The sequence below is a fragment of the Amborella trichopoda genome, chromosome 5, assembly GCF_054954075.1.
Source record: "Amborella trichopoda isolate Santa Cruz 75 chromosome 5, AtrichopodaSantaCruz75HAP2 v2.0, whole genome shotgun sequence".
Lineage (NCBI taxonomy): Eukaryota > Viridiplantae > Streptophyta > Magnoliopsida > Amborellales > Amborellaceae > Amborella > Amborella trichopoda.
Window position 1 is genome coordinate 5,894,038 of NC_142340.1, and position 12,562 is coordinate 5,906,599.

The following is a 12,562-nucleotide window of genomic DNA, read 5'->3' on the forward strand; positions in this document are numbered from 1 at the left end:
TTTTAAATGTTTCTTTCATATTTGTATTTTTTTTTTTTTTTCGTTTTATATAACTGTAGTATATCTTCTTTGTAAAGATATGTTCAGTCATGCAGATTGGATGTAATGAAGGCAAGGTGTGCACTTTCTTTGTTAAGCTGTTTTTTTTTCTCCATTAAAGAAAGTCTTATCAAACAAAGAGGGGAAGGTGCCTGATCTATGGTGGCCTGAATTCCTAGTACCCCGACTCGAAGATAAATTACATCCATGTTAGCTAGACTGTCTACCATTAAGCTTGTCAATAATGCATTAGGATCAAGGTCTACAGAATGGATCATCTAAGGATACATCAAGAGCATTTGTTGCCGGAGTTATTGGTAAATTGCTGATGATTGGAAGATTTAACTTGTACACAATCTAAGCATAACTGATGGTGCCTTGAGAATTTAGAGTGAAACTCTCCATCTGGGGTATGATATCTGGAAAACATGTCAAATAATGTATTAGGATCAAGGTCTACAGAATGGATCATCTAAGGATACATCAAGAGCATTTGTTGCCGGAGTTATTGGTAAATTGCTGATGATTGGAAGATTTAACTTGTACACAATCTAAGCATAACTGATGGTGCCTTGAGAATTTAGAGTGAAACTCTCCATCTGGGGTATGATATCTGGAAAACATGTCAAATATGTCCATTTAACTGTCATAAAATATGATATTTTCCTCTCAGTAAAGCTGGTAAACCCTTATCAGCAATCATGAGACCATTTCTTTTGGCTCTATTGATACAATAAAATTATCATAATTTATCTCGTTTCCTTTCATGACATATGACTCTCACACCGGCCATATCCTACTAATTATGCTATGTGCTTCAAAGAAGGAGAAATCACAAACTTTCTCAGCACACTATGAATATTGGATTTATCTTAACTATTTTTCAACACTATGAATAATGGACCTAGTACAACACCTGTTAGGATCTGTGAGTTGGTTCAATTGGAAGGCTAAAAAAGGGATAGGGTTAGGCCCAAAAGGACATGGTTGGAAGTAGTGAGAATAGATGTGAGGACTTATAGTTTCACTAAGGGTATGACCCTTGATAGGCAGAATGACGGACTAAGATTCGTGTAGCCGACACCAAATAATTGGAAAAAGACTCTGCTGATGACGAATCAAGTTAATTTGTTTTTATGCTTTAATCCAAGTATTCTCCTATTAAGGAGGCCTAGATGCATAACATTTTTAATTGAATTGTTTATGATTCCAAATCCTTATTGGAATGCTCCTCACTTATCACTTCATTCCCCATATTAATTGACTGTAGCTTTTCAATTTTTGAAGGTTTGTGCTTGTACAAATCTTATTCATAGCTGTTTCTTTTTCTTTCCCATTGCTTACCCATGGTTGTTATTGACTGTACGGCCTCTCTTGGCTTTTTCTGACACTGCTTACTGCACTTGACAAAGACACCAACGCAATGGTACAAGTGCTGGTGTCTAGCACATGTATAATACTTTGGGCCAAAAAAGTCACTACGGCCCTGACATGTCCAAACAAGTATTTGTATGAAATTTAACATGCAAATTATATAAAAATTCAAAAGTTTCGTAATAATAAATCTATGAAAAAGTTTTATAATAATAAACCATAAAAATATAAAAAATATAAGATCTAAAAGAAAAATATTTCATTATTGAAAGATTAACAAATATTATTTTCATTTATAGATGATTGCCTTTTATAATGGCCCTTAACCATTAAATTCCCAAAATATATGTAGTAATTATCATTTGCCCTTAGTGGTAAATTGCACGCTTTAAAATTAAGAGCTTGTGGGTTCAAATCCAACAACAACAATTAAGTTATGAGATTGTAAATTATGAGACCATTTATTTTTGATACAAGGAGGTCACCATCATTTTTGGTAATTGGATGTGAAATCAAATAGATGAATGTGTATCACAACATTCGAGAAATTTTATTTTGGACTTTATGTCCAAACAATGACACATTCTCAAGTACCCAATTTTAAATCTAACGGTCAATTATAATTGTAACCTCCTTGTACAAAAGTAAATGGTCTCTTTATGTACATTTCCTTAAGTTATTACACCATGATACACATTGTCTGTTAGGTCCGCACTATGTATCAGATGTGTCGATATGGCTGTCAAAGGACAGATGAATCCGGTACATATCGATAAGGTGGTGGACTGTTAGGTGCACACTGCATGGCAGATGTGTCAACATGGCTATCAATTGATAGATGATTCTGATAAATATGGATAAGGTGGTGGACCCATGTCTAAGTGTTGGAACACGACACAAAGCAAACACTGAAGTGGTCTTAGACTCCAATATGGGTGGGAGAAAGCGAGTGGTATGTATGCATGTGTGTGTGTGTGTGTGTGTGAGAGAGAGAGAGAGAGAGAGAGAGAGAGAGAGAGAGAGGATCCTATCTCTCTCTCTCTAAGTGCTATCTTGACCTTAAAATTGGAGAGGATCCTATGCCTTGCACTAATATCAGAAAACTTGATGCAAATCGCATCTAAGAAGGAACTAATACCGGGAAACTTGATGCAAATTGCATCTGAGAAGTTGAAGAATTAGATTGATTAAAATATTTATTTTATTTTTTTAAATTGAATTTTTAGGGGCATGAGTGTATTTTTCTTCTTGTTGTTGGCTGGTTTGGAACTTCTCTTTAAGCACAGAAGGGAGAGGGGGATGTCACATGAGCAAAAGGTGGAGATCATATGAATTGTCGAGAGAGAGAGAGAGAGAGAGAGAGAGAGAGAGAGAGAGAGAGAGAGGAGGTGGGGCGAGGGAGATATATTTTTATTTTATTTTTTTAATTATTTTTTATTTAAGAGGTGGGGCATCCCCATTAGACAGGATGTGGTAGTCTTGTAGAGAGGGTCTTTTAATGAAGGAAGAAAAGGTGTTTCTTCTCTTGGCTTGATTTACCGCCATACTTTCCTCCTTTCATTGTTGATTTGTGTGTATTCCAAGATCGAGGGAGAAGGCCAGATATAATTTCCTGGGCTCTTTTTGCATCATTTGGTATCAAAGAGGATCCGAAGATGGTTACCAACTACAATGGCTGGTTGTGGAGGTCGCCACTGTGGGAATGCCGATCCGGGACAAGTATACAAGAAAATGGACAACTTGACCAAGATGGTTGAAAAGTTGTTGTATAAACAAAGATTGTAGCAGTATATATCGAGCAAGATGAGATCTATGGTGTTTGATCTATATTGGGTGAGTTTTTGTGGAGATCGACATAGATTAGAGAGTGAGTCTGAGTGGGAACATCCTCATATTATGTTGATGCACTATGCGTTTGATGCATGACGACATTGACGTGAGCATGAATATAGAAAAAAGATGGGTAACCTATTTTCCAAAGCCGATATTATTGTCATAGGGGAGTAGACTGAGATGAGTGTAGAGAAGAGCATTGAAGGAATTTTACTTCATATAGATCCATCCCCAGATTGCGAGCTTCCTAGGCTAGGAGACCAACACCTCCAACCTAGGGAGTTGCTATTTCTACAACAAAATTTCAACATGAGCATCACACAAGTACAAAGACAAAGGTATTTGATTTCTTGACCAAAGAAAACCGTAGATTTGGCACCAGGAAGGTGGATGGATTGAAACGTATGAAAGGCCCTAAATGTAATGGAAAGAAGGTAGATGTAATTGTAGATCAACATGCTAGAAAAGGAGATAGTTGGCAATATGTCTGAAATTTTTATCAATGAAAGGATGGAGGATTCTAAATCTAATGATGAACAAATGCATCATTGTGTCATATAGAAGGAGATTTTAACTCTGAACTTTACTTCTATTAAAGACAATGTTGAATTTGCATGTTATTCGTTGATAGTGAACATGGAAGAGCAACCTACAATTATAGTCAAAGGGGATTTGGGATTGGATGAGAATATCAAAGCAAAGTGTTGATGGACAGACATAAACTATCTTTGTTGTCGTTGAGTGAGGAGATTCCACTTGAGTCTTCTAAACAAGAAGGTGTGGTTCTACTCCCAATCTGACAACCTTTACTAAGGTGCCATGGGAGACGCATACCAAGGAATTGATGATAATTTCCTTTGGGCTCTCAGTTAGAGGGTTTACTGAAGGGGAAACTCACCAAGTAGTGCATATTATGTTCACTAGTGCATGGGCCAATGATAGGTTGGTACTCTGCTTTGATGAAGCAACTAACTCTATTCCCTCTCTTCTAACTCCAAAACCTAAACCAAATAAGCCCAATACCTACCCCTCAATTATGCAAAATTATGCAAGATCTGAGTATTCACAAGTAGGTCAAATAGTTCGTTCTTGCGCTGTAAGAGAAGGCTCATTTTCCTATGTGCTTGATGCTAATGACATTGCACATACATACCAATGTAACATTTTCAGTATGCACAGAATGTCATGTTAGGATGCCTATGAGATGCACAGTATTTGGGCACCCTCTAATCGCCGAATGTCATAACAAAAGCAAGAAGAGTATAGAAGCAATTAAGCAGACACCGACTCTGAAATGTGGGTTTAGTGGTGGCAGTTGTACCAAAGCTGATACCTTCTATCTACAGATTCAATGCTCAACCATGCTGGCTATAGAGCTGAAGGATATTGTAAGGTTGTTTCTATTGGAGTTCTAAATGAAGCTCTTCGCATTCTCGAGCATGTTTGTGGGGAGCCTACATGCGATGTTATTGTGGGTGACCATATTGTAGTCATTGTAATGAAATGTGGTGATGCTTTGATTCGTCTTGAGCATAATTATTATTGGGAAAGCTCCTCTATTAAAGTGTTAATAGCAGACGGAACATTGAGTGATTGGTTTCAATTGGATCTTCTGCATTTAAAACATGGAGACTTTTCTGGTTTTGGTGTTTTTTTCTCTAACTTCAGCTTCACCGACGTTGACAAGCAATTTGAGACTTCAGTTGGGTCTAACTATATAGGTGTTGCAATTATAGAACTTCAGTACGACAATATCGAAGGAATATGTGACTTCAGTTGAGTCTAACTATATAGGTGTTGCAATTATAGAACTTCAATACGACAATATCGAAGGAATATGTGTCCCCTCTTATTAATGTGAAAGGGCAGGAAGCAATTGGGTTGACGCACATGTCAGCCAGGTAGAAAATGGTGATGGTTATTGGAGGTACAATGTGTACACTAAGATTGCTTATTTTCATGTGGCACCATCAAGTGGTGGCATATCTTCTTCAGAACCTGATGCAAGAATTATGGCATCTCAAGAGACCTTCAGTCATAAAACATGGGTAAGTATAAGGATGAAGAAATTCTCGTTCATGAACAAGTCCTTGTTGTCCATCTTCAACCACATCACATAATCATAGTATTTGATCAATTTGTTTTAGTACCAAGGCTTGTAAAGGTTGGTTTTATTGTTGCAACAATGTTGACAAGCCAAGGGGATGCACCTCATATGTGCAGCTAGAAGACCATCCTCAATGATCATATGCAGCAAATTCATATATTTTGTCTATGAAAATGGAGATGATAAGTCTTCTACTATTGTTGTGCTCATTACTTTGTTGTTGGTGGGTTTGTTAGGCCAAAGCCTTACTAGGAGTGTGATCATGTGGAGTCCGGTTCAATGGTATGCTAATGTTGAGCTTATGGTAGAGGTAATCAAAGTTTCAAGGGAGATGAAAGAAAATAGGATTGAGTTTAATGATTTTCTTTTTTTGAAGTTCCAATCAGAACATACTACCGCATTAAAGGGCCCATCTGCACACAAGTGCTCAGCCTCATGCTCGGCTTCAACACGAGTTCGATGAGTCTTCTCCATGTTGTATGTATTATTGTGAAGCGAAGGAGAAACTGTTATGGGATTTGAGAGTGTTGGCCACAAAAGTTCGGGCATAAAGAAAGACGTTGTTTCAGCTATTGAGAAGAGTGCGGCGCTCAGGTTCTACCTTTCAGTAGTAGGTGATGTTTCTTCTTTGGTGGGAGGCGGTGCTTGTTCTTTAGCTTGGGCGGTTAATTTTGATACTTCGATTAGCAATGTGCTCCCCACCATATATGCCAAGTGGATAACTATCATAGACGCACCCAGGGTGTTTAGCTTCATGGTTCACAAAGAACAATGGCATGGAGATGTAGGCCTTTACCATCAACTAAGGGAGGATGGCGACACAATAGCAAAAATTCAAACGCGAGTTCTTTTCCAACCCCGGGAGTGTGATGCAAATCGCAAATGAGAAGTTGAAGAATTATATTGTTTAAATATTTAATTTATTTTTTTTAAATTGATTTTTTGGGGGCATGGATGTAGATTTATCGACTTGTTGTTGACTAATTTAGGACTTGAAGCATGAAGGGGTTAAAAGGGAAATTTAATAATTTGGGTAGGATAAAAAGTTTCTATAGTTTTTTGGATTCATGTAGATCATTCTATGATTAGTTAGGATTTTCTAAAGAAGTTATAGAAAGAGAGGGGGATGTCACATGAGCAAAAGGTGGAGATCACTTGAATTGTAGAGAGAGAGAGAGAGAGAGAGAGAGAGATGGGAAGGTGTTTCTTCTCTTGGTTTGATTTACAGCCATACCTTCCTCCTTTAATTGTTGATTTGTGTGTATTCCAAGATCGAAACAAGGCTGGATACAATTTCTCGGGCCCCTTTCGCATCAAAACTTATGGAGGAGCAATGGTTTTTGTTATGTGAAGATTGAAGTTATAAAGTTGCATGGTAACGTGGTGAGTTAAAAAAATATCCCAACTTAATAGAAATGCCAATTACATGCTTGTGCTAATATTTTATTAGCAACAAGACTTAAATAAGCTAAGTGTAAACAAACTCTAAAATAAATTGGAATCAACTTTTCAATTATATTTAAGGATTTGCGAAAATTATCACAAGAAGGGAAGTGTGGCTGTATGCACCATTTTTGGATGTGTGTAGAAACCATTCACAAAGAGTTTATTACATAGAAGAGACATAATGATAATTGTGAGGAAACGAATTTAGACGAGCAATAATTATTAACAACAAATATAGAACTTGGTCCGCACGATAATCATAATCTTTCTGCATATTATTACATGTAAAAACTTTATAGAATCATGGTGATAGAACCTGAGTAAATGGGGTTGTGTTAAAGTTGGAAGGCTATGAAAACTTCAAAATATCTCATGGCAGACATACATACATAAACGTATAGCGATGCAGTAACATGTAAGAACAAGTAAAACTTGAAAAATGGTTTGTAAGGTTCACATCTCTGTTGGTTTGGTCCCTACCTTGGTGAAGGGTAGAACAGTGAGTCATCCTCAAACTCAATTGGATCACTTGAATTCATGGGCTGTGACCTTGATTGTCTTCTTGAATTTGTCTTGCTTGATCGGGCAAACTCTAGATTCAGGGATCCCTTCAATTCGTTCACAACCTCACTCATTGTAGGTCTCTTTATACCAATTTTTTGGGTGCATGCCATGGCTATCTCTGCAACTTTCCATACTGAATTCATATCATATCCCCCCTGCATCCTTCGGTCAACAACACTTTGGATGTCCCCCTTCTCTAGATTGGGAGTTATCCATTGTACAATATGGATTCTTTCCTGAGTTTGCCCATCTATGATTATTGATGGTTGCCCTGATAAAATCTCTAGAAGAACTATCCCAAAGCTATAAACATCACTCTTCTCATTTAGCTTGTTGGTAATGTAGTACCTATCAGATGAGTGGATAGTTTCAATCACAAAAGAAAAGAAAATAAATGGCAGGGAAAGTTATGAAGGTAGTTGTCTTCAGTGGGTTGGTAAGAGAATGGGCTTGCGAAAAACATTACACAATTAGAGAGAATGGAGAAACTCAACTTCACAAGGGACAAAATACAAAGAGAGGAATAAAAAAAAAAGGGCTGTTGTAAATTAATGGATCTGCAACGTTTAGAAATTTGAAGTTTATAAGTGTTCAGTGACATACTCTGGGTCTACATATCCTGGTGTTCCAACAACTGCAGTTGATATGTGAGTATCTACCTCGTTTGGCCAAGCCTTTGATAGCCCAAAGTCTGCCAATTTGGCTTCCATTCTTTCATTTAAGAGGATGTTGGATGTCTTCACATCTCTATGAATTATTGGCGGTTTGCATCCGCAATGCAGATACTCCAATCCTATGATAGAAATCCAGTGATAAATTCATGGAACTAAAATAGATTGTTAAAAAAACTTGCATCACCTTTCTATGCATACCTTGTGCAGCACCCAGAGCTATTTTAAGACGTTGCTCCCAGTTCATGATTCTGGAGCTATTCCCATCTGTAAAGAACAGAAAAACATTTTATATTGCCGGAAATTTTATTTCCCCTCAATATTGTTCACCCATTTTTTTACTGAAACATTATTTTCAAACATCCATTAATTGGCTTTGCTTGGAATTCATCGTTGGTTTTTCGTCTTAATTGATATTGAAACTTTATGATAGTTCAGGAACCATACCTGACAGAGTTGCTTGCAGATTTCCGTTGCTCATGTATTCATAGATGAGAATCATGTTGTTGCCATCCTCACAAAATCCTAAGAAGGTGTTTAGGTATTTATGGTGAACTCTCACCGACAATTCAATCTGCGAAACAATTTAAGGTTTCTCAATTTTCAGATTTCACAAACATCTAAACATTTGAAGACAATCATCTCTTCCATACTAACCTCTGCCATGAACTGCTTGAGTCCTTGGCGTGAACTGTCAGACCGCATTTTTACAGCGACTTGACGACCATCTTTGAGGCATCCATGAAAAACAGTCCCATATCCTCCTCTACCGATGGCATTCTGGAAGTTATTTGTTATACTTACGATCTCCGAGTATGTGAACGCTTGGGAACCACTCATTGTAGATGAAGATCGTAGCTTTCCCTTGCCCACTGTTGCTGCTTCTGATAAGATGAGTACTAAGGAAGATGTAGTTTTGAGAACGGTCTACATATTGAGAAAGGGCTATATAGATAAGTTCTCACAGTTTCGTGAGATACTTCATTTTAAAACTCCTTGTCAAGCTGAAATTCTATTTGATATTTTGAAAAGATTATGATATGCATTTGACCCAAAGTCTGTCTCAAATTGCAGTCAGTTATTTTCAAAAGCTTCATTTTGCTAAAAGAATATGCTTTGTTTTATGAAAAGACCAAAGTATTTGTCATTTCGGAAATAAGGTATACCCTTTTGATGTTTCTATATTACAAAGAACCTGATGCCACTACTTTCATTCCTCATGAATGAACCATTCAGAAAGACTAATTTAATACTCTTATTCTTATAGGTAAGTACGCTTGTGTCAAGGATCCAAACCTATATGTAAGAGCCTCTAAAAGACTCAAACATTGAGACATTAGCTCATTTGCTGGAGCTATTTACATTGTATATGGCAAGATGAGCAAAGTTAGCCTAAACCTCTCTCTTGCAAACCTAGTTTCTCAACATTATAATGCCACATAGCTAATTGATTTAGAGAAAGCATACAATAGGGTACCTAGTGACTTAATTTGGTGGGTGCTGAACAAGAAAGGAGCCTCCAGAGGCTATATTGACATGGTGAGAGGTATGTACGATGGAGCACTAACTTGTGTGAGGACAAGTGGAGAGAGAAGTAAGTTTTCAGTACTAATAGGCCTACATCAGGGATCAGCAATGAACTCATATCTCTTTGTCTTGGTTAGATAAGTTACTAGACGTATATAAAATGAGGTACTGTGGTGTATGTTGCTCACGAATGACATTGTTTTGATTGATGAGACTAGAGGTGACATCAACGCACAGTTTGAACTTCGGAGGGATGCTCTAGAATCTAAAGATTTTAAAGTTAGCCAATCTAAGAATGCAAGGAGTGCAAGTTGAGTAATAATAGGGGTAAAAATGACGAAGTAGTTAAGATTAATGGTCAAGAAATACCTAAAAGAGATTTTCCTTATATGAGGTCAATAATCTAGGAGAATGGAGAAATCGAGGAAGATGTCGCGCATAGCATTAGAGTTGGGTGGGTGTAGTGGAGATGTGCATCCGAAGTTTTTATATGATCGACGCATGCCAATGAAACTGAAGTGGAGGTTTTGCTGGACAACTGTAAGACCAGCCATGCTTTATGGGACGAAATGTTGGGCTGTCAAGAACAACATACCCACAAGATGAGTGTAGTTGAGATGAAGATGTTGAGATTGATGAGAGGCGTGGCAAGAAAGGATAGAAATTCGGTATGAATACATTTGAGGGAATTTAGGTGTGGCTTCAATAGGCTATAAGATGAGGGAAAGTATGTTTAGGTGGGTTAGGCATGTGTAATGTAAGCCTAATACAGAACCTATTAGGACGTGCAATTTGGTTCAACTAGAAGGCTCTAAAAGGGCAATGGGAAAGCTTAAAAAGGCATGAATGGAAGTAGTGAGAAAAGATATGGTGACTTATGGTCTTATTGAGAGTATGACCCTTGATAGAGTAGAATGACAGTACAAGATTCGTGTAGCCGACTCCAAATAGTTAGGATAAGGCTCAGATGATGATACCACATAGCTAATTGATATGTAAAAAATGGTCTCTTATACTATTTTCAAACGCCTATTTTGCAAAAGCGCCCCATATTCCTAACTTGAACACTATGCCTCATTGGATTTCTAGGGCAAGTTGCTTAATGGTGGAATGCCTCTGCTTAACATGTGGGGTCTAGGTTTTAAGTTTGAACTTGATGTGTAGTTGGAGTCCCACAAGCTTGATATTTTCCTTTAATATGGGGAGCGAAGAAGATAGAAAGGAAAAATATAGTAAAGGTACCTCTGTTGTTGTGCAAATAGGTATTGTATTAATTTATTTCCCGAAAAGAACTAATAATGTTGAGAATTTGGCTTGAGCCGATCGGCTAAATATTCTTAACATCAATTTATTAGGTCCTAGCTACTTGATGTATTGACGTGCTCTATTTTCTTAGCGAAGCCTTTGACAAATCACACTCTAGCCACTAAACCAGGAGGCAACCCTGTATCTGCCGATTCTGCCCTCTGTTAATGAGTATTTCATTTATATTAATTAAAATTCCAAGCACTTAAAAAAGGAATCAGGAATTGCAAATGCACTTTGTTGTAAGTTCGATGGGTGTGATGTACCCTTTTTGTGGACGACCTAGAATTGAAGAAAAGTAATTTTGATTAATCAGCTTGAACTTCCATGGAGTTGATTACATAGGAAAACTAGTGTTAGCTTGGTTTTGAGGCTGCAATATTCGACCTGAAATTTTGCGATGAAAATAGAACCATGTGAGCTTATGCATTTGACACCAATGGACATTTGATAGTGTGGTTCCAACTGCAATTTGTCAATTTCTTTAACTGGCCTTTCTTGACATAATGAAGGCATTTTGTACATTTCAAAGCTATAAGTTGAGGTGCTCTTTTAGATGATTCGTCACACATTTCAGAGATACTGAATGGACTAACTGTATGCATCATGTACAAATCCTCTGGAAACTAGGGGATATGGGAAATGATTCCACTTTAGTAAAAGGACTGAATAAAACCCTGGCAGGTGGTCACTGGTGCATCCAAATTTTGGTTTCGAAATATGGAACTGTGTGGATTATGATGTGTACCATAGTACGAAACTTATGATGCTGACCATAGCATTGAAGTGTTGGTTGTGACTATAATCTGATTATGGTTTCATTATTATACCTGTTGGACTCTATATATTTTCCTTGTGCCTCTTTTACATGGCACCATGCAAGTCATCTTTTCCTTTTCCTCAATTTTAAGGTCAATTCTTTCCATGTAAAATTTAAAACTGGATGTTGTTTTATTTATATACCTCACATTAGGCTACAATGCATTATGAGGAAATACAACACAAATGTTGGTGCTTCCATTCTAGAAACATATCCTGTTCCCTGAACATGTAGTAGACCGGGCTTTTAGATAAATTTCAACCCTTGTCACTCGAGCAAAAAAGGTCATACAACAAGGTGCTGTTCTTTCTAAGGTAGGCACTTCCCACCATCCATAGAAAGTTCAGAAAATCTATTAAATCTCATGATAAAGTAGCAATTCCATTATTAAGTAGATCAAGTCTAAGTTGATGTAGTTAATGGTTTGCAAAGAAGTAGAAGAATCCAGAAGAATCGGTGTTAGTAAGGGTACAAATACTTGTCCTACTGCTGTAAGTCATCAAAAGAGAAGAAATAGTCATGAACATTATTCTCTTGTGTACCATCCCTCCACAAAGCTCTTTTTGCATTCTTGCATTTAGATCTCATAAAGAAAAGATTAATTGATTCTTTAAGGTTCAAAAATAAGGTTTTTAGCCGTTGTCCAACAAGCTATACTATTTTGCTGCTGCATGAGTATATGTTCATTTCATATCTTAGTTCACTCAAGGGGTTCAGTAGCAGAGACCAACAATGCAAGACTAGGAGTGTAAGGTTTTCTAAGATATGTATAAATCTTGTTTAGTTGGTTTGTGCATTTTGTTTGTTAATTCAGGTGTATTTCATTTTTTTGCTATTTATTCAAAGGTAATTATGTACTTTGTGTACCCCTGTCAG

At 37.1% G+C, this 12,562-nt stretch overlaps 1 protein-coding gene and 1 long non-coding RNA gene across 51 annotated transcripts in view; one reads left to right on the forward strand and one right to left on the reverse strand.

The window, feature by feature from the left end:
• LOC110008037 (uncharacterized) overlaps positions 1 to 12,562 on the forward strand; it is a 29,864-nt gene that overhangs the window by 865 nt on the left and 16,437 nt on the right. The gene's annotated exons all lie outside the window — the stretch shown is intronic.
• Positions 7,003 to 12,562, reverse strand: part of LOC18443514 (LRR receptor-like serine/threonine-protein kinase IOS1) — a 36,781-nt gene continuing 31,221 nt past the window's right edge. For 16 of the 50 annotated variants that reach the window (XR_016055758.1, XM_088867139.1, XM_088867135.1 and 13 more), the window contains 5 exons: positions 8,692 to 8,918; positions 8,482 to 8,608; positions 8,236 to 8,301; positions 7,967 to 8,156; positions 7,003 to 7,711 (listed from right to left, as the gene is read on the reverse strand). Coding sequence is in view for 47 of the 50 variants with exons in the window: in XM_088867139.1 (XP_088723265.1) it covers positions 7,276 to 7,711; positions 7,967 to 8,156; positions 8,236 to 8,301; positions 8,482 to 8,608; positions 8,692 to 8,918 (1,046 nt within the window). In the remaining 3 variants the exon portion in view is untranslated. Of the gene's footprint in view, positions 7,712 to 7,966; positions 8,157 to 8,235; positions 8,302 to 8,481; positions 8,609 to 8,691; positions 8,962 to 12,562 lie in introns of all 50 variants that reach the window. The other 34 variants (XM_088867138.1, XM_088867134.1, XM_088867154.1 and 31 more) reach the window with 4 other exon arrangements.